Raw genomic sequence first — 20,376 nt, forward strand, 5'->3', positions numbered from 1 at the left:
CAGATATTTCTCAGTGTATGAAGGAAAAGGGAAAACAACAACTAAATACCCAAAAACAAAACAAACGATGAAATCTGGGGAGAGGAGGATTGACATCTTGCAATTAAATAAAAGCATTGCCATAGAACAGCTTCTGGAGAGACAGTCGAGTCAGTTTTTTATTTTTTCATGTTTCTAGTTCCAGACTTTGGTTGGAAGTATCGAGCTTCCTCCTGAATTTGAATGAACCACAAAAGCAAAGCATATTGTTCCATTTTTTTCTTCCAGCACTCCCTCTTCTTGCTCCCTTCTCTGCTTCCTGTCCTGGCTCTCTGCTCTGATATAAGAAACCAAAATGGCGGCACTTCCTCAATGAGAGCAGAGACTGAGTAGCTGTGGGGCACTATAGTGGGATGTAGTACTACATAAACTCTCCTTGGCTGACCTCCTGATGAAAAGCAACTGACAGACTCAGGAACTAGGGTATGTTTTATCGTTGATGCTCCCTGTTTCTTGACCATGTGGTGAAGACTGCTTCAACAGACCCTGGCATCAGGCCTGGTGGAGGCTAGAGCAGCTGTGGGGCAAGGCAGTTCCAGGCTGCAGCTGGCTGGGTCTTTAATTTTCCACACATGTTCACATATGTACAGGAATCCAGCAGATGGACAGCAAGCAAGTTTGGGCAGCAATCCACTGACAAGTAGCAGTAGCTCTGAATAAATCACATCAGCCTGGACTGCAAATTTAGCTCCAGGGAATGGGGACTCAGGCAAACAAGAAGAAAAGGCATTCACCCAACTTTTTCCTGAAATGTCAGAGGAATAAAATGGGTCAGTGGTGAATACAAAATTAGCTTCTGGCCACTCTCCAAAGTGATTTGACCTATTTAGGAGTCATCAAGAATAAGGCAAAGGAAGTTCAGTGGCCTGCATCTTGATTTGTCAAGAGAGCAGAGAGAGGTTACACATCACCAAGCGACCAGGTTCCCTGAGTCACTGGTTATGGATCATATGAGTGGAACTCATGGCTGGAACTCATGGGAAGGACTCTGGGATATTGACTTTGGGCCAACTCCTGGCACAACTCAGCATGCAAATTTATGATAACCCTAGCAGATGCATTGGTAATCTAGGTGCCAGCTTGGTGGCCCTGGTCACTGAAATGACCTTATCAGATTCTGAAAACCTTTCTGCAGGTTAAACTCTTCTCCAAGACCCTCTGCAAAAGGGGATCTCAGGCCAAGTCAGTAAAGGGACATTAGGGCCCCAGCAGAGAGCAAAGCCACAAAATACTGAGGCTGATCCCACCACAGCCTAGCAGGTCGGAGTTTGTAGTAGATACTGTTGCTGCCCTGCCTACGTCTCCTTTGCCAAGTGGTGCCCCCTTCAGCTGCTATGAGTGTTGGCTCCTAAACGCTACAGCTGCCCCTTCCCCAGAGCTTTGCTCTTGACCAAATGCAAGCCCCACCAACCCTCTTGCCTCTAGGTGAGACCAGTTCTGTGGTGCAATTTGTTCTCCAGAGCTCCCTGCAGAATCAGGCTGAAGCAAATCTCCAGCTGAGGCCACATTCTTGCTTAGTCCCTTCCCCTGCTAAGAGCACCCCCTCCACACATTACTTGAACAATAATCTCCATCTTAGACTTTGCTTCTAGATACCCCAAACTAAGACAGTGTTGGGGGAGGAGGGGCATTTGTGAACAGTCCCAAACCTGACTGCATATCAAAATCACCTGGGCAGCTTTAAAAATGCAAATTCCCAAGCCCCACCTCCAGCAATTCTGATTCAGTGGGTCTAAGGTGGAGCCTGAGATTCAGTAGTTCTCCTGAGTTGAGCGCTTGGTAATTTTAACACAGTCAGTCCTTTGACCAATGAGAACCACTCATTCTAGCCCATTGTCTTTATTTCTTTTCTTAGATCTTCCAAGAAATGTACATTGATCAAATTCAGGAATAAACCACGCAATCTGTCAAAGACACTAAGAAGCAGAGATTTAAGTAAAAAGATCCATAGTTCTTGGCAAATCTCTTGAAGTCCAGCATACAATGCTGACTCTCAGGGCTTCCTAAGCAAATTGCATCTTTAAATTTTTTTTAGGTGTGTCCTGAAATGTAAAGGTTTATCTGATTGGGAAAAGGGAGACTCTTTTGAGTCCATGGAGTTTTCCAAAAAGGGATATTGGACCAAACTTCAAATTTAATTAATGCCTTCCATCCTCCATGCTCAGAAGTGTTAACCTATTAACCCTCCTTTCACTAACAGACCTACATTTTCATTATTGTTGGTTGTGTGGATAACTTGGTGATGAAATTCAAAGAGAAATATTTTGTTCTATTATCAGAAACTGTATAATAGGAAGATTCATGAATAGGTTCTCATGAAAGACACAATCCTAGGGTTTTTTTTAAGCAAATGGACTAATTAAATAACTGAATGAAGCGGGTTCAGCCTAATGCAGAATAAGGGAGTATTCTGGACTTTGTGATGATAATAGTGAATAACAACAACAACAAAAAAGATTGCTAAGATTCGAGTGCTTACTCTGTATAAGACCAAACACTATTTACTTGATCTGTATTCTTATTTAATCCTCTCAACAACTCTTTGAGGTAAATGTATCTGCTGGGGATCAACAAAAGCTTTAAAAAGATGAAACTTTATTTCCCTCTTACATAAAAGAAGTCAAGGGCTTATATTCAGACTCAGCAATAATGAAGAACCAAGGTTCCTTCCAGCTCCTGGTTCCACCATCCCTAGATTGTGGCCCTCATCTTCCTGGTCCAAGATGGCTGCTGCAGCTCCAGTCATCACATCATTGGCCCAAGCAGCAGGATGACAGAAGGAGCATGACCCTTGTCCTCTGAGGAGACTTTCTAGAAATCCCACACCATGGTTGCTTTGATCCCATTGACCAGATAGCAATCCCTAGCTGAAAGGGAGGCCCGGACATACAGAATTTTGGTTGTATGGCAATAGGCCAAATTTTTAAAAATAAGGTTTCATGAAATTGAAAGAGAAGGAGAACATGGATGGTTTGGTAGGAAATTGACAGTTTCTGCCACAGTAGGTATTGATAACATTAGCGCAATTTTGCAGATAAGGAAAATAAGACTCTAAGAGACTGACTTGGCCAAGTGCACACAACCTATCAGTGGCAGAGCGACAGTAGGCCCCAAGTCTCTGATTTGATCATCTCTCTCTTGACTACTATTCCCTCCTGTCCATTTTTGCTGTTTTGTAAAACAATTTTTTTCCTTAGAGATACATTTGTTCATTTTCTGCTTTCTTTCCGATGTGCCTTTTACCCTGTTCTTTGCATAAGTCCTAGCCATTCTTCGAGGCTCAGTTCCAATGCCCCAGAAAGCCCTCCCCTGCACCCCCAGCTGCTTTCTTCATTCAGTAAATATTTATTGAGCACCTACTATATGCCAGGCACTGTTGTAGGCACTTGGGCTTCATCAGTGATAACAAACAAAGACCCTGGCTAGCTTAACAGCTGTGCGACCTTGGTTGAGTCCCTTAAGCTTTCTGAGCCTCAGTTCTTCATCTGTAAAATGGGAATAACAAAACTTGCTTCACAGGGTTACTGTAAGGATTAAATAAGATATTGTACATAAAATGCAATCACTGGCACATCATTAAATCTTGAAAAATGGTGGCTTTTACTATTATTATTGTTGTTACACCTATTATTGTTGTATTATTATATTATTCTTGCATTATATTATTGTCTTCCCCTAATGGAGAATGCTATTCCTCATTAGGCTATCAATTCCTGGGCAGGAATAGTATCCAAAGCGGGGCTTGGTAACGTCTGTTAAGTGGATACAGAGCATCTCGGTATAGAGGACATCCTGCTTGCTTATGCTGCTAGACTTAGGAAACAGTAAGAAATAGACTTAGACCCACAGGAACTGTTTTTGGTTTTTTGCCCAATTTAAGCTGTGAGTTTTGGTGGGTGGTGTCCTAAAGCAAAACAAGGCTGAGTAATAATCTACTTGTATTCTCCCAGAACGCCACAGAAAGAAAATGTATCCTTTTCCTTTCAGAGTGTCTTTTTCACACCTTCACTGCTAGATCTCATGTCCCAGCAAATCCTGCGGATCTCTTTTTGTGCTTTTTCTGCCTCCTAATTCTCTTCTCCATCCTTTTGGTCTCTGCCACCTATGGGGATAGTGCTACCTGCCTAGTGTCCCCAGATGAAAATTTCTGGAAATCAAGAGGCATTGTGCATCCAGGGTCGCAGAGCTGTTACATTCCAGTCCCACAGACAGCACCCCGCCAAGAGCTAGCCAGTGCTTGCATCAAAACTGTGCGTCAGGTTCGCTGACCACCAGACACCCTCCATTTTGCCATCTCAGCCCAGCTTCCCCCTCGGCCCTTCTGCAAAGGTGAAAGGCAAGTTCACAGGACGCGGGGGCCTTCTTTCTCCCCTGACATCTGGTTTGATTCTGGGCAGCTAAACAGTGGCTTTGCCATGAACAACAAAAGCTAATTCACTGTGGTTTTTAAACACCGAGTGCAAATATTTTTCCTTTTCAGCTTGGGGTCACTGGAAGGGAAAAAACAGGGCTGAGAGGGAGATTAACCTTTTAAAACCTATTATGACTTCCCAGAGAAAATAAAACAATGGCAGCATTTCCTTTCATTCGTGAGAGTCTTTTCATGAGTGATTATTGTTCCAGGCAAGACTGGGGCTCTCAGGAAGATTTTTAAATACTATTTTAGCGTGGTTTTCTACTCAAAAGCCCACCATGATTGCTTTTAAGAACCCACACAAATCCCTGTAAAAGCCCAGGGCCACCCTCTATGCTTGCTTTCTCCTGTCTTCATCTCTGGCTGACTTTCCCTCCTCCTTCTCCCCAGCCCTTTGCTTTCTTCCCTCAAGCAGGGCTAATGGGAGGGGAGTGGTACAACTAGCAGGATTTTAGGCAATGGCCATGCCATCCACTGATGTCACTGATGGATGCTTGGGAGGCTGAAGGCTCTGTCTGGGTCATTTCTCCAAGGTTCCAGCCAGACTTTCTGTTGATCTGGGCTGTCTTAATGCATCCCAGAACCTCAGAGCCATTCAGTTCCTCTTCAGAAATGAAGTCACCCATTCTGGTTCTTGCTGCACATGATTTCGGAGCAGAAGCATCCAATGTGGGGCCATCGGCAGAAACCTGGCGACCATCTGAGGAGCAAACAAGTCCATCTGCCTCACTAGTCGTTCTTTTAATGTTCTCTCTGGACTGCAACGCAAAAGCTCTTCTCCCACTTCCAATTAGTGTTTCTTCTTTCCTTCTCTCTCCTCTTCTAGCTTTTGCACATGGATTCGCTTGCTGGGCTCAAGTGGGAGGTGAATCATGTGCCATGACAACATAAGGCTATTAGAGCAAAACTGTGGAAGTTCCTAAACCTCCCCTTTCTTGCCAAGAGGAAGATCTGAACAGAGTCCAGGATGGCTGATATTTGCCAAGTGGCTTGAGTATTCTTGCCATGCACTATTACTGCCGTTATCGGCATCACAGGAGTCGCAAGAGTCTAACATGTTGATACAGGTGGTGTGTGTGTGTTGGAGATGGGAGGGGATCAGAAATTGATTTGCAACCTGCAAAGAGCAAACTCCAATTGTATCCCCCCACCGGCTGCCAGCCATTCTTGTCCTTTCAGTGTGAGTGCAAATATTTGCAGACCTGTTGAATAGAGCACCCTCGCACCGAGCTAAAATTTCACAGCCAAGTGAGTCAGCCCCATGCTGGTGAGAAGAATAGGGGGCAACCTGGGGCGGCTGTGGAGTGATGGGATGGAATGTGTTCCTTCTCATGATCAGGCAGTTGGCAGAGGGGCTGGGCTGCTGTGGCTCCCTGGGTTTGAGTATTTGTCCAGCCTCCTGTGTCTGGCAGCATGTTAATGGTTTCTGTAGCCACATGGCACTTGGCAGAGCATCTTAAACTGGTGTTGCCTGAGACTCTGCACTTCTAACAAGCTCCCGGGTGATGCCTATGCCCCTGACTCCCTGGCCAACTGCATTTGGAGTAGCAAGGGTGTAAAAGTAGTGCCACTGCATTCTAAACTCCTCTAGCGCTGGAAAAGGAAAGTGCTAAGCCCCTCCTCTGGAGACAGGGTGTGTCAGAGGCTGCCCTGGAGTCCTGATTTGCCATTCAAGTGAACCCCAGAGGGGATTAGCAGCTGGCCCAGCACTTGGGTGAGACCATCTCCCCCTCCAGAGGGGAGTCCCAGAGGCAGCACAGAGGTTGTGTGAAAATTTGCCATCCTCCTTGCCGAAGGTTGCCCTCTCTCACCCTCCTTCCCCCCCGCCCCGCCTGCTGACTTCAGCAGATCAGCTTTCAGCTCTCTGGCATTCAGAGAAGGCTTTGCATAAAAGAAAAGGCCTGTCCTTAAGAAGCAGAGCGGGAATCCGAGCATGGCACTGGCCTGCTGCATGCCCAAGAATGCAGGTATTTGGGGTTTGCAGCATTTCCTGGAAAGCCCAGGAGGGAGGGCAGGTGGGGGAGGCTGCGCCTGATGGAGAGGGCATGGTGCTGGAGCCACTTCCTGTTCTGGGGGAAAGGAGAAGGATGTTTCCTGAAGGAAGTGAGCCCTTTTTCAAGAACGGATGTGGGGAGAGGAAGCTGTGTCTGACCCTTGCTCAGGCCTGACCTTGACATTTAGGTTCAGCAGCTTTTAAGCTTTGAGGACCTTGGGTTGTTCATACTGGCTGGCCAATGCTTTCAACTTTGCTCTCCTTCTGAGCATTGGACTACCCAAGACAGAGAGAACAATCCTTTCTCCCTCCTCCTCTTCTGCTCTGACATTTGAACATCTCAAAGGAGGGCCCAGAGGGTAGGCCAAGTGGAGATTCCAGGGCAGGAGTCCCAGGCTCTAGCTCAGGGCTGCTGGGAAGGGGCCCCATCCTGCACTGGGCCCCTTGCCCCTTTCTTCTCCTCCAGCACTCCCCTTCCCCCCACCCCCCTGCCCCGCAACCCTTGTCTTCTTGGAATTCCTCAGTATCTTGCCTGCATCCTGAGATTATAGAGAGAGGTTTGTTTCTCTCCCTGTGGCTCCAAAACAGCCTTGAACTGGGAGTCCCCAGACCCAAGTGCCCCAACTTCTAGTTCCTGTCACATCTTCCATGACCTTTTAAACCATTTTGGGACCTGTCTTGATTTCTTTAGTCCTCTAAACCCTCCTTTAATTATATTCCTCTGGCTCATAAGGCCAGGCACATGACTGAACCCTATTTGAAAAGTGCTGAACTTTTCACAGTATTCTTCCTGCATTGGGGTTAATTCTTCAATTTTAACTCACAATCCTTATTGTCAGGGATGGTGCCTTACTGATATTTCTTCTAAAGACTCCATCGCCCCCAGTCAGGTCGTTCTGCAGGGGGTGGGCAGTGTGAGAGTTGAAGCTGGCCACTCTCCTTGCCTCCGTTAAACCACTTACTGTACATGCGTCTTCACTGCCTGTGGAGACAGACAGCAAAGCTTCAGGGGTTTCCTGACCACCCCCAGTCCCATGTATGCAGCCCTTCGTGATGAAAGGATTGTTCTACCCCGTTGTCTGAGAACACTCTGTGAGCTGCTTTTCCAGGTGTGGTGGTAGGGAGGCATCGGTGTGTGCAGCTTTGTCACCTAACCGCCCTTAGGAGAAGAAGGGAGCATGCCTCTGGACCAGGCAGCTTCCAGTGGATGCCACCGAGCCTACAGCAGTTTGTTCAGGACACTGTGGTTTCCAAATTTTGTGGTGGAGAAGTTGTTCAAATCCGAATCTCTGACATCATATATACTTACGAATAACCATTGTTTAATGTACAGGCCTCACCTAAGACCAATTAAATCCGAATCTCTGGGGGTGGGCCCAGGTATCTGTGCATTTTTTTAAAGCTCCCCAGGTGGATTCCAATGTGCAGCCGGTGCTGAGAACCACTGGCTTAGGCGAGAAGTAAGAACTCCACTTGCATCTTAACCCCCGGTCTCCCTCAGGGAACCGAATGAGACAATGACCAACCCAAGTCCACACATTTTCATACACATCAGTGGGTTCAGGGGAGAGTTTCCGACAGCCAGGTAGTATTTATTTACCAGGCCTGAAGAACTAAATCGTGGGAGGGAGTACCAAAGAAATAAGGCCCTTCCAGGTACCTGCCAGAAGTTTCCAGTTGAAGCTCAAGGGAAAACATGGGGAGAAGGCCTTCAGAATGGCTTGACTCAATTTGCCTTCAAGAGTTGAAGATCCCAGGTTGGAGGTAGCTGACATGCCAGGGCGGGCCGGGGAGTGCGGTTTACAGGGCTACTCAGCAGAGGGCTCACCTTTCTTGAAGCTGTTGGCACACTGAGTTCGGCTAGCATTGGGCATTAGTCTCAGCAAGGTCATGGCACCCCCGCCAACTCTGGGGGGCTCACCAATAGAAAGACCAGGCCCTTAATCAAAGATGCCTCCAAGTAATCCTTGGCAGATACTGTATTCAGCATAATATAAGCTGAGGAGAAAATGCTTTTTGCCTCAACACAAATTTTATTACCACAATTATAAAAATGTTAGAGGTTTTGGGTGTGTGTTTATTACATAAAAAATGTAGCTACTCTGATCTTCACCATCTTTCAAACTGGAGTCTCAAAGGGAGTTTTATTTACTAGATTTAAAGCCATGGAACAATTGTTTCGTATGATTGCCTTATAAGCATAGGAATAATGTGGGGAAAAACAAAATCCTCTGCTTTCTTTCCCCCTCAACCCCTGCCAGATTTCCCCAACCTGGAGGAAGGCACTGCCACGTGCTGACAATGTCTGATCTTGTAGCTGATAGACTATATTTGGGCTAGGCTTAAAAGGAATAGTATGGTTTTTAGAAAAAGTAGAGCATGTGACTCAAGTTTCAGGCTCCTGTTGCATCTAGCCTAGAAGGGTGTTCTGGTGGCTTGAACAGGTGTGAGAACCACTTAAGCTGATCAGGCAAACTCTCAGAGACATAGACCCTTATGCAATCCATAGTCAGTGGCCAGGGAGCCCAACAGCTACTGCTGTTATTTGTGGCCAGATCTCCAGGCATTTATCTTTTCTAGAAGCAAAGCATTTATATCAATATCAATGTCAGCTCAGGTCCCTTAACTTATTTCTGGGAACCTTATACTAGGAGGAAGCAAAGCATAGGTTGCCAACATCTTGTGGCAAAGTCCAGTTTGCCAATTTTATTGATGTTTCTAATTTTAAAATTAATTTATCTAATTTTATATTCTTTACTTGAGATTTTAAACTTTTAAAAATATATCTTAAGTTGAATGCTTACTTTAACACATTGACTGACACACTAGAAAACAAAATATTTTCCCTGGGGCCATGGTGTTTTATTAAAACAAAACGATCCTTTGTAGTTTGTTATTTTTTATTATTTTCTGTGCATGAGCTTATATGCAACACAATCCACGTTTTAAGAATAAATTATCAATATTAATTGTAACAATAAGAACATCAACAAGTAAGATTTTCACAAACTAACTACAGGATTTTGCTGCACGAGGCCCCAGGCTCAAAACTAGCCTGAGTTAAATACAACTCACATGGCAGTCACTGTGTTAAAACAATAAATATGAGAATTGAAAGCTATAAATTTACCTCAGAGTATAGCTTTGGTAATTTCCATTGGTTCTACTATGTGGGCTTATCATTGTTGGTTTTATCCTCTAGATAGTTAAGTTTTGGAGAGACAACATGGTGAGGGAAAACGGGCTTTGGTGTCTGCCAGATATGGATTTGAATCCTTACTCTGCCATTTATCAGTTGTGTGACTTTGGGCAAGTTATGGGATTGCAACTTCCTTATTTCTAAAATGGAAATAATAATATCTGCCTGGTGTATTCTTTAAATGAGGATGAAATGAAAGGAATGAGGGCAAAGGACTTACATGGTGCACCTAGTAGATGCTCAAGCCATGGTAGCTAAGGATAATAATATTATTAAAAATGATACATCACTGGCACAGGCAAAAGTTTTGTGGCTGGGAAGCTGCTCTCCATTTGCATGTCTTAGGCAGAGAGCCAGGACAGTGGGAGTCTTTTCTGGATCAACTCACTTATCCTAATGTCCTCCAGAGACACTGGCAGATGGGACATGAAAATACCAACAGTGTGCCTAGGGGAGGACATGCAGCCAAATGTTATACTGGATTTAGCATGCCAAGGCAAGCCAGGAAAAAACTCAACATAAAAACTCACCATTCAGAAATTCTTCCAAAGTGTCTTGGTCTCTTTCTCTCTCTTGTGGAATGTTCCTCAACAGAGTGTTTGTGTTGCTCTGTCCCAGACCTGGCCTCTTTCCTGGCTACCCAAGTGGGTTGCTTCCCACTCTGTAGGGTTTTGACTGCTCATTATAGCCAGAGCCTTTAAGGAGGTGAGCATTTACAGAGCAAAACTTTATAGAGCAGAGCCAGGCACAGTGGTGTGTGCCTATGGTTTAGACTACTCAAGAGGCCAAAGTCGAAGGATCATTTGAGCCCAGGAGTTCGAGACCAGCCTGGGCAACACAGAAAGATCCCATCTCTAAAAAAAGAAAAAGAACCCCCAAAACAAAAATACTTTATGGAGCAGCATCTCTATGCTAGGCATTGGGCTAGGCTTTGGGCATCAAACATGGCTAAGACAGTTCTGTCCTTGAGGACCTCCAAGTCAGGTGTCTTTGTCCACTTTCTGTTGCCTCAACAGAATATCCCAGACTGGGTAACTTATAAAGAGAAGAAATGTATTACTTACAGTTCTGGAGGTTGGGAAGTCCAAGGTCAGGTGATTGCATCTGGTCAGCTTCTGGTGAGGGCCTTGTGCTCTGTCATAACATGGCAGAAAGTATCACAGGGTGAAGGGGGGCACACTGAGAGCCAAATTGTCTTTTATACCATATCCACTCTTATGATAACTAACCCACTCCTGTGTTAACCCATTAATCCATTAACCCATTAATCCATGAATAAACTAATCTATTCATGAGGGCAGAGCCCTCATAACCCAATCATCTCTTAAGGGCCCTACCTCTTAATACTATTACATTGGGGATTAAGTTTCAACATGCATTTTGGAGGAGACAAACATTCAAACCATAGCATCAGAAGAATACTGACCCATGAGCACCAGAAGGGCTAGAAACAGTGCCTTGGGGCCCATCCACATGAAGGAGGGACCAACTCTCCCTTGTGTGGTAGCATGGGAAGCCAAGTCAGGCTGATGGAGGAGGGGACTTTTGAACTGACTCTGTTAGGATAAATAGGTTAAGATGTATCAAGTTTTGGGTGGATTTTAAGGTGTATCCAGTTTTGGGTGGTGTTTTTTTTTTTTGCCTATTTGCTTTTGGTTGAATCTTGGCTTCTCTTAGTCTGGGGGTGAGGGAGAAGAAGGAGGAGATGGTAAGATTTAGGAAGGAATAAGGCTGCAGAAAGATATAAACAACTGTAATCTGCTATCCACACAACTTCATCCTGCACACCTCCACTCTATGTAGAGGTAAACTGAGGTGGAAGTTACTTGTCTGTGTTCAAGGCGGAATCTTTTAATCTTTTCTGAAACTCACCCTGTGCTTCTGAATACTTTGTTGGGTAGCGCGGCTCCCTCCATCCTGAGTGCCTCTTTTTGGGTCAGCAGGAATACCGAGAAACTCCATTCTCCTCTCTTAGTCTTGTATGTGGCTATAACGTCTTGATCTTTGATGTGGCTACAGGCACTGGCTCCTGAAATGGCAGAAAAGAGACAAAGAAGGGAATTAATCTCAGCCATATCCTCTCACAACTGAAATACAGGACTGGTTCTTCAGCATCCAGAGGCTAAACGTCAAACTTCAATAAGGGGAAGGATGCAATGTTTCCTCAGCTTCAAGGAACTGAGGCCTCCCAGGAATGTTATCTTTGCTCCTTTCTTGGCCGCCCCCTCGCAATTGAGTGAGGAGGAAGTTTCGATTTATTCTTCAAGATAGAGTAAATCACTCTTCTTTTACCACCTTGTCTTTGTGTTATGCTTGCCATGGGTGGCATTTGGCCATTAACAACTAGGATCCCTCTTCCGGTTAAGTTTTCATCCCTGAAAACCTTTACTAGCAAGTTAGAGCTGCATGATTAATTTTCAACTAAAGATATGTTTGAGAGGAGGCCAGGGACACACATCAACAGCCACAGAACCCTTGGCTTAAATGGATGATAAATTCAGCATCCCAACTAATTCAGGCCCATAGTTCCTGTTTTGAAAACCAGGGGTGATGATAGGGGCCATGGGTTTCTAGTGCTTTCCACACCTATCTTGGAAAGCAAGCAAAATGGCCACCTGGGAGAATTAAGATAATTGTGTGCTGAGTGCTGTTCCTTGGGAAGAAGTTTATTTGTAGTTTCTCTTGATTAGGCTTTTATTTTTCCCCTTCCACCCCTCTCCTCTGGATTTTTAGTTGCTTCTTTTTTTATTTTTTTTTTTACACAAAAGCCATCATGGGTAAGAAGAGGAGATTTTATTTTGAAGAACAATGACCACATTAACAAGGTGACAGCAGATAAGCTAAAAGTCACTCCATTTTCTGCCAGGGAAAAATGTTTTTTGCCACCAAATCGTATTGTGCTTCTCTTTGTCTACTCTCCTTTTATAGGAGGGTGGCGTGCCCAGCCATTGATGGACTCCAAAGAAATAGCTGGGAGATAAGATACACCCTTGATTCATATGAGAAAAGAAGCTTTTGAGTTCAATAATAAAAAATGACTTCCTTTCCTGTTCCACAACATTCTTGTGGCTGGAGCTCTCTGTAGGACAATGACATTTCTCTGCCCTTGGTCCAACATATGAAGCAGAAAATAGCTATGAAATCTGAAACTTGGTAAAGGGCAAAAATCCAATTTATCGCAATTTAATAGACATGCAGGCCTAGATCAGATTCTATAAGTACAGAATCTGTCCTATATCCTGCCCCATATTTGGGGCAATGCTGAGGACTCCTCACATCTTTAAAGTGTCACAGCCACATCTAGAGATCCACCTCGTCCAGCACTCAGTGAAAGAACAATAGAACCAAATCAGTGTGTGATTATATCCCCAAGTGTGTCTATTTAAAAAAAATAAACTTCAAAACAATTGGGGAGAGGAAGAGTGGATGTGGGATGGAGAAGGTGCCAAGAGAAAGGGAAAGAAGATTCCTGAAGGAGGTGAGATTTGAGCTAGGCTTTGATGGACTGAGAGGAATTCATTAGCCAGGAGAAACATTCTGGGGTGTAGCTCTCTAAGCTTTGGTTTCTTCTCCAAAATCTCATAAGCTCGTTGTAAAGATTTAATGCATAATGAAAATCATGTGCACAGCACAGTGCGTGGCACGTGTTACAGACTTAATAAATGGTTGTGGCTGTCATCATTGTTACCATTATCATGATTGTGGTTAGGAGGTGGTATTGGGAATGTGTGAAAAGAACCTTCAGGGTCCTTCATAGAGACATGATGCTCACTTACAGGTAATTAAAGCCGTTTACGCTGACCTCTGTTCCTCTAATCTTACCCCATTCTTTCTGAGAATGACTCTTATCTTTTATATCTTGGCATATTTTGGTTAATATCAGTTTACCTCTGGCAAGATGAAAGCAGACCCAACCAAGTATCAAAAGATTTTTTTAACCCCACTCCATTCCCCAATGTAACATCTTATACACTGGTTTATAATTTCAGTAATGGGTGGATATTTGAATGCACATGTAAATAAAAAACCAGTACCTTATGCTATAATTTCTCCTCGGTCTTTGTTTTCAGCAACTTAGTTTAGCAACTTCAAAAAATACTCACTCAGGTTATCTTTCTTTCTTCTAATCTGTTTATCCTCCAGTGATTTCATGCAGGTCACGAAGGAAAGGTGTTTCCGGAAAGAAGCAATGACACTTATTTCTTTTAAAGTTTGATAGTTCAGATGGAAGGCTAAGCATTTTTGCCTCAAATGATCAATGTGTTTGAAAGGGGTTTGTCCATTGACGTTAGGGACTCAGGAGGATCCAGTGGTTGGGGAAAACCAGGATGTTAATATTAAAGTCATCTAATGACCCCTTATTATGTGCTCAGCAGGATTATGCTAATTTCTTGGTCATAGTTGATCCTCATCACAACCCTCTGATGCAGGTACAATTATTATTCTCATTCCACAGATGAGGAAAATGAGGCTTAGAGTATTTGCATAGCTTGCCCAACATTACAGCGCAGATGCTACAGAGCCAGAACTTAGACTCAGGTCTGTCTGACTCCAAAACCTATGCTTTTTACTAGTAGTTTATACTGCCTGCAGGAGTTTGAAAATAATGATTCCAAAATAAACATGGGGGTGGTGTTTTTAGGTTATCATACAGTGCCTTGGGGAAAGTGGGAGCTCTCAATGAGGTTAAGCATTAAAAGATGTGCTACAATCAACCAAAGTAGAAGGGAAATTAGCTTTGATTTGAACGTGCAAAAACTGATAAGCAGAGATGGCCTCCACCAAAATATGAGACTGTGAGCTGAGATGTCACTAAAACAAGGGACAGAACCAATAGTGTCCTGTGTCTTGAGAAAAGGGAGGGGGATGGGTAAGGCATGTTACTTTCTTTTTCAATTCCTTTAATGACACTAGAACTTTCTGCTAATTAACTTGACTGCCTGCAACTGATATATTTATTACCCAGCGTTGTTTATCAATGACATATTGTTCAAATATTCATTTCCTAGGAGAAGGTTGTAAATGTCCTCTGGGATCATAAAAGGTGATGGATTAACAAGTGCTGGAGGTCGTGGCAGGTCAAGAAGTTACAGTGCAGAATTTCCCACACCGTTGTTTGACTATGTTGGCAGGTCAGCATGAAGAGATGGTGTTTTTCAGTGATGAGAAAGATGATAGTCTGTTTTCTAATTTCTTAACTTCAGCATCCTGGTAAAGATGCTTGCAGGGATTATACTCTATCTCATTTGAAGTCTCTGAACAAAATAACAAGTAGCAGATATGATTAAAGTTCTTCTAGTAGTTACAAAAACTTATTTTTAAATGTCTCCCTTCTACAATTGGCCATCTTCATACCACCATCTGCTTTCTCAAATTTCCCCAAGGCCACTTGCTCTGGATAACCACCAAACTGCCCTAGGCCAACAGCACCACATGTTGGTTGGAGCAGAGAACTCTTGGACTCAACATCTTTTTCCTGTCCACTTGCACTCTCTTGTCCTCTCTTGCACTTTGGAATAATGATACATATGTTTCTAAAGTTCCCTGCACCAGCTAGATGTTTCAGTCATGCAAAATTGCTTGCATCTTCTTATCGCAACATGCTTTCTCACACACGTCCAGGTCTGTGTACACTGTCCCCTCTCTAGCATGCTTTTATAACCTGTTTCATCTGGCTAACTCCTAGTCAGTTTGGAAGGCTTGGCTTAAGCATCACCTTTTGGGGAAGCCTTCCTGGAAATTTCCTAGGCCAATTTATATATCTCCCTTTCCATAGCCTATATGGTGTGCATGCCTATATTTTAGTGGATGGCAGTGTTTCCAAGGGAAGAGGGTGAACCAGTATCCCTATGGGGATCTGAGCCAGTAGATGGAGACAGGGAGGGGTAAAGTTGGGTATGGCCCCAAAACAACCTTTTATAAGATCATCTGAAAATTTCTTTGTAATCATATGCCTCATCCTAAGTATTCCTATTAAATTAGCACTATTATCTACATTATTTAATATAAAATAACCTCCCCCCAAACAATTATTGAGTAAAGCTAGTGGTCTAGGAATATCCCCTACCCTATATTTATCCTGTGGCTTCCTGAACTGGCAGGCATAACACAGTGTATCTGGGGAGTATGTGTAAGTCCCTCTGGAAACCATTTATAACATAGTGTCTCTCTAGGTGGCCATTTGAGGGTCTCTTTCAGAGTAAGAACTAGGTCTTTCATCTCTGCTATAGTATTGCCTAGTGGATTTTAGATACTCAAAAAATATTATTTTTTGAATTAGTGAATCTTTCAAATTATATTGGGCATAATAAAGAACCAGTGTCATTAATCTTCAAAGAGATTCCATTTGTAGACCCCAAGGTCTCATTAGTCTACTATTAATACTAGTTATTCTTGTATTTCATCAGGCACTGGCATTTAAGATTAATTTTCACACCATCTTCTTGAATTATATTAACATTTTTTACTCACTACCATGATACCAATATTGTTTTCTACTCTCATTCATTGCAAATGCATATTTTTCCAGCAATATTATAGAGGAAATAATGGAAAAACCTGGAATTCTAAACACCGTCTGTAACTTCTGTTCCATGGGAAAATGTGTCCTGAATTTAAAAGGAAAACCAACTTACAAATGAACTTTGGAACACTCTGAGGCTTGAGACTGACTATATTCAAGCATCAAAGCCCCACATCCTACAGCTCCAGTTCATGCAGCTTACTGCCTGCAGCGTGGGGGTTGGAGGGATGAAGCCTAAAGCCAGAGACACAAGGTGACATCCCAGAACCACTGGAGTGGGCAAAAAGGACCTTAGAGTGGTCCTTCCATGGGCTCCCTCGGAGTTCTACCAGCATCATCACTAGGCCATCTTGGATGCATCATAACCATGCCAGGGAGCCAGAAATCTTCTTTCTTACAAATCCTATTGAGATTTACATCTCTATGATCCCAAAACTGTTCCCTCTCTGGGACAAACGAACACCTGAACCATCTGTTGTCTCTCCTTTTTAAAAAATCAATTTTAAAAAAATCTTAATTTATTAAGAAATATTTATGAGTAAAGGAGCTCCTATGTGCAAAGCAACTTTCTAACACATCATCCATTTATTATGAAATTATTCTTCAGAAACTTCCCACTGCTTCCCCTTTCTCCTTTTAGAAATGAATTACTCTCAACCAAAACCCTTCAAGAGCAGGCCAAACCAGGCCTTGATTTTCTTTCATGACACAGTCCAGGTGGTAAGACGTGGATAGAGGGCTTCTGACATGAACAGGAGATACCTCTGCCTGGCTTCTCTAGTATAGCTTCTCCACACCTGGTGATTTCTCTTTCTCGCTGTTCCATTCAACCCCATCCTCAAATGAGCAAACTTTCCCTCCCAACTGTGTACATGATACTAGTTTTATGTCTACTCTGCTTTGGAAATTTCATTTCTGATTCTGCTTGGAAGGCCACTCATGGAGGTTCCAGCCTAGAGCCTGAATCCAGTGTCCCAGCCACGTTCTCAGACTGGGAAAAGCTTTTGAGAAGCAAGTTCAGAGTCTGAACTAGGAGAGACTACAAATGCTTGTATAGAGAGATTTTAAAGATGTATAAGGTTGCTCAGTAAGGATCCCCTTTTCTGGAACATAGTTAGTATGTGTTTAACTGCAAATGTGGAAAAATTGTTTAGGGTACAGACCAACACATTTTATCAGGATTACAAAGAAGGTTTCCTTCTCTCTCTTCCATTATCTGTTCTTTATAAAACCTTGCCAGAGTCAACTAAAAGGGCTCCCCTTTCATTCCATACCCCTTTTCCCAAGAAGCAAAATGAACCAAATTAATTCATTTACTCAGTACTGTAAATACCAAACGAAAAAGCCATAGACATATAGATGTAAATACTGCCTCTGTAATTATTTTTTGTGTTTGTATAACTAGAGGGCACTGGGAAAAATGAAAAAGAAATTATACAAAGTTCAAAGGCTTCCAGATTTACTGAGAAAATAAGAAAAGAAAAAAGTAGCCCAAACATCCACATGCTAAGATAGCTGAACAATCAACTAATATGTTACCCACCAGCATTCTCTTCAAAAGAAATGGCTTCTGTAGAAGCTGGTGGAAACTCCAAACGCTGAACATTTTTTCCTATTAAATAAAGTTAGTAATTAATGTAGTGATTAAGAGTGCAGGCTTTGGAGTTGCTTGCACTATGTTGAAATTCCAACGTACAGCCAAAGGTAAGAACCACTGCTCTACGTGTTTAGTGGTAACCATTATTTTTCCTTTTTCAGATAGTTCAATTTGGCCCTAATTTAGTTTGTGATTACAGTATTCCTTCTTTTCTTTTAGGGTCTCCATCTGTAAATTTCCGAAGTATCTGAGAAGGGGAGGGTAGACATCCCTCTCCCCCCTCCCACCTGTGTCTTTGAATATCTTATCTTCTCAAGAAGACAGCCATGACTATCGTTGTTGAATACAAAACTGACACCGCATTCTAACAAATCGTAGGTCTTCTTGTTCCACAGCATTACTCCTCTATTTCCCTGAGGGATTTCTGGGGTTATGCATTGGCATTTGCAGTCTTTAAGCATATCATCTCTTCTCTTCCTTCCATCCACTGATTGTTTCTGGAGGGTGGCTCTGGGCCACTCACCTTGGTGACTCTTTCCTCCAAACCACATGACCCAACATCAACCTGACAAGCCCAAGATCAGAGAAGGGAAGGTGGGCTTCAGGAACTGTATCCATAGGAATCCTCTCTGAACTGGTACTTTCACGGCACATATTGAGGTGATATGAAGACTGTGAGCAGCGCTAGTATTTGGAGCCATCAGAAAGGATTTACTTTTTGTTTAAAAAAGGCTTTAGTTTCTGATCATTGTGCTCAAACCAACAATTCCCAACCATCAGTATCTGTTTTGACATATGGCCAGAAGTTTATTTTAAAGAACTGCATCAGTTAGCCTTATCTGCATAACAAATCACCCCAATACTTAGTGGCTTAAAAGTTAGTGTTTGTTCAGGTCTATGCTGGGTCAGTGAAGCTCTGCAGAGCTTGTTTATGTGTCTGTAGTCAGTCAGCTGGGGCTGGATGACTTATTTATTCACGTGTCTGGTGTTAGCAGGCCAAGATGAGGGAGGCAGCTGGGCCACATGTGTCTCATCATCCAATAGGCTAGGCTAGCCTTCTTCACAGAGTGCCTATAAGCATGGGTAGGTACCAAGATCAGCATAAGCAAAAGGTGTAAGGCTTCTTGAGGCCCAGGCTCAGCTCATGTACAGTGTCACTTCCACTATCATTCTATTGTCCAAATCAACTCATAAGGCCTGCTCATAAGGATTCAAGGTGGAGAAATCGATTCTACCTCTTGATGGGAAGGGCTGAAAAGTACCGTGGCTATTTTTGAAATCTTCCACAATAACCAAGCACCCTTATTTGTGAATTTTTAAACATATAAATTAAATGGATTTGAAGTTCTTCCAGGAGTAATGTCACTCTCACTTGCATTCAAATAGACTTTACTAAGTGGGAGAGAAAGGGGTGGGAATCGCACATGGCTGTGACAGTGAGTGGTCTATGTAATTACCACGGGTCATGGCAGAAAAAGGTTGCGAACAGCTGTCTAAAAGGCTATGTAGTGAGGTGGAAAGAGCATGAACCTTGGAATCAGGCAGACCTGAGTTCAAGCTCCTTCTCTCCAACTTGTTAGCTGGTTGGCTTTCGGCAAGTTACTTAACCTCTCTGAACATCAATTTCCAAAACCATAAAATAGGAATAATAATACCTAAGGCATAGGGCTATCGTGAGGATTAAATAAGATTATGGCATAATGCCAAGCACCTAGTGAAGAGCTATCTCATGTTGCTAGTTTCCATCCCTGTCCCCTTAAGATTTTGAAATCCATGTGTAGTGGGCATAGTAACTTTTACTCAGAATCAAAGCCTCCTCATCCCTTTCCCTGCCAAATACCAGCTTGTCTTTTTCCACATATTGCATATCTTTGAGAGATGACTTTGATATAGTGCTTTTCAACCTGGGATCTTGGCAGTGTTTGCAAACGTAAATTTACAGTTAACAATTCCAAGACAATTCTTAGCTTTGGTGACATAACTTACTTCACATTTTTGAGTTGCATAGAGCTTGGTTTTTCTTTATGGCCTGTATATACTGTGGATTTTGGAAACCCACCATGAGAAAAAGAGGCTTTAAAATAATAGAAGTTGGGCAGCAATGTATGGGAACCATGTTTTTTCAGAAAGTATGCATTTGCATTGGATAAGGTTTTCAAACATATCAAGGAGTTCTAAGTAGTGAGGTTGGTCTTTGGGGGTTAGAGGAGGCCAGGTTGGGCAAAATCTCTGCTTAATCTTCTCCTCTGATGCATTCCACAGGGCTCCATTCTGGCTAAATCATCATAATTCCCACCAAGACAGCACAGAATGATAATGGTTTTATTTATTATTTTATATGCATTGCCAGTATATGCAAAGCTTTATAGCTTGCCATAAATCGAGAGGGATTATCACAGCTGTTACTTATTTTAACAGGTCACAATACAGTAGTTTATGCCAGATGGTTTGGAGAATTTTGAGAGAGAAATTTTATACAGGCAGCTATATAGATACTAGCTTGGGTAGTTGCACCTTGAAATTAATTTACATTTGTTATGATATAAAATATATATGAATAAACACACGGTTCCTTATGAATGAGTGATCCATTTTATAACAGCGATTTCTT

General features: G+C 42.9%; 1 protein-coding gene across 4 annotated transcripts in view; it reads left to right on the forward strand.

Annotated features, from left to right (window-relative positions):
- The window catches only part of NHS (Nance-Horan syndrome (congenital cataracts and dental anomalies)), a 330,666-nt gene that overhangs the window by 227,707 nt on the left and 82,583 nt on the right, over positions 1–20,376 (forward strand). For 2 of the 4 annotated variants that reach the window (XM_012656634.1, XM_012656635.1), the window contains exon 1: positions 6,112–6,420. The exons of the other annotated variants lie outside the window; for them this stretch is intronic. In XM_012656634.1, coding sequence (XP_012512088.1) covers positions 6,387–6,420 — 34 coding nt within the window. In that variant the 5' untranslated portion in view covers positions 6,112–6,386. Of the gene's footprint in view, positions 1–6,111; positions 6,421–20,376 lie in introns of those variants that run through there. 4 annotated transcript variants of the gene reach the window in all.

This window comes from Propithecus coquereli, unplaced genomic scaffold (genome assembly GCF_000956105.1).
Source record: "Propithecus coquereli isolate 6110/MARCELLA unplaced genomic scaffold, Pcoq_1.0 Scaffold513, whole genome shotgun sequence".
Taxonomy (NCBI): domain Eukaryota; kingdom Metazoa; phylum Chordata; class Mammalia; order Primates; family Indriidae; genus Propithecus; species Propithecus coquereli.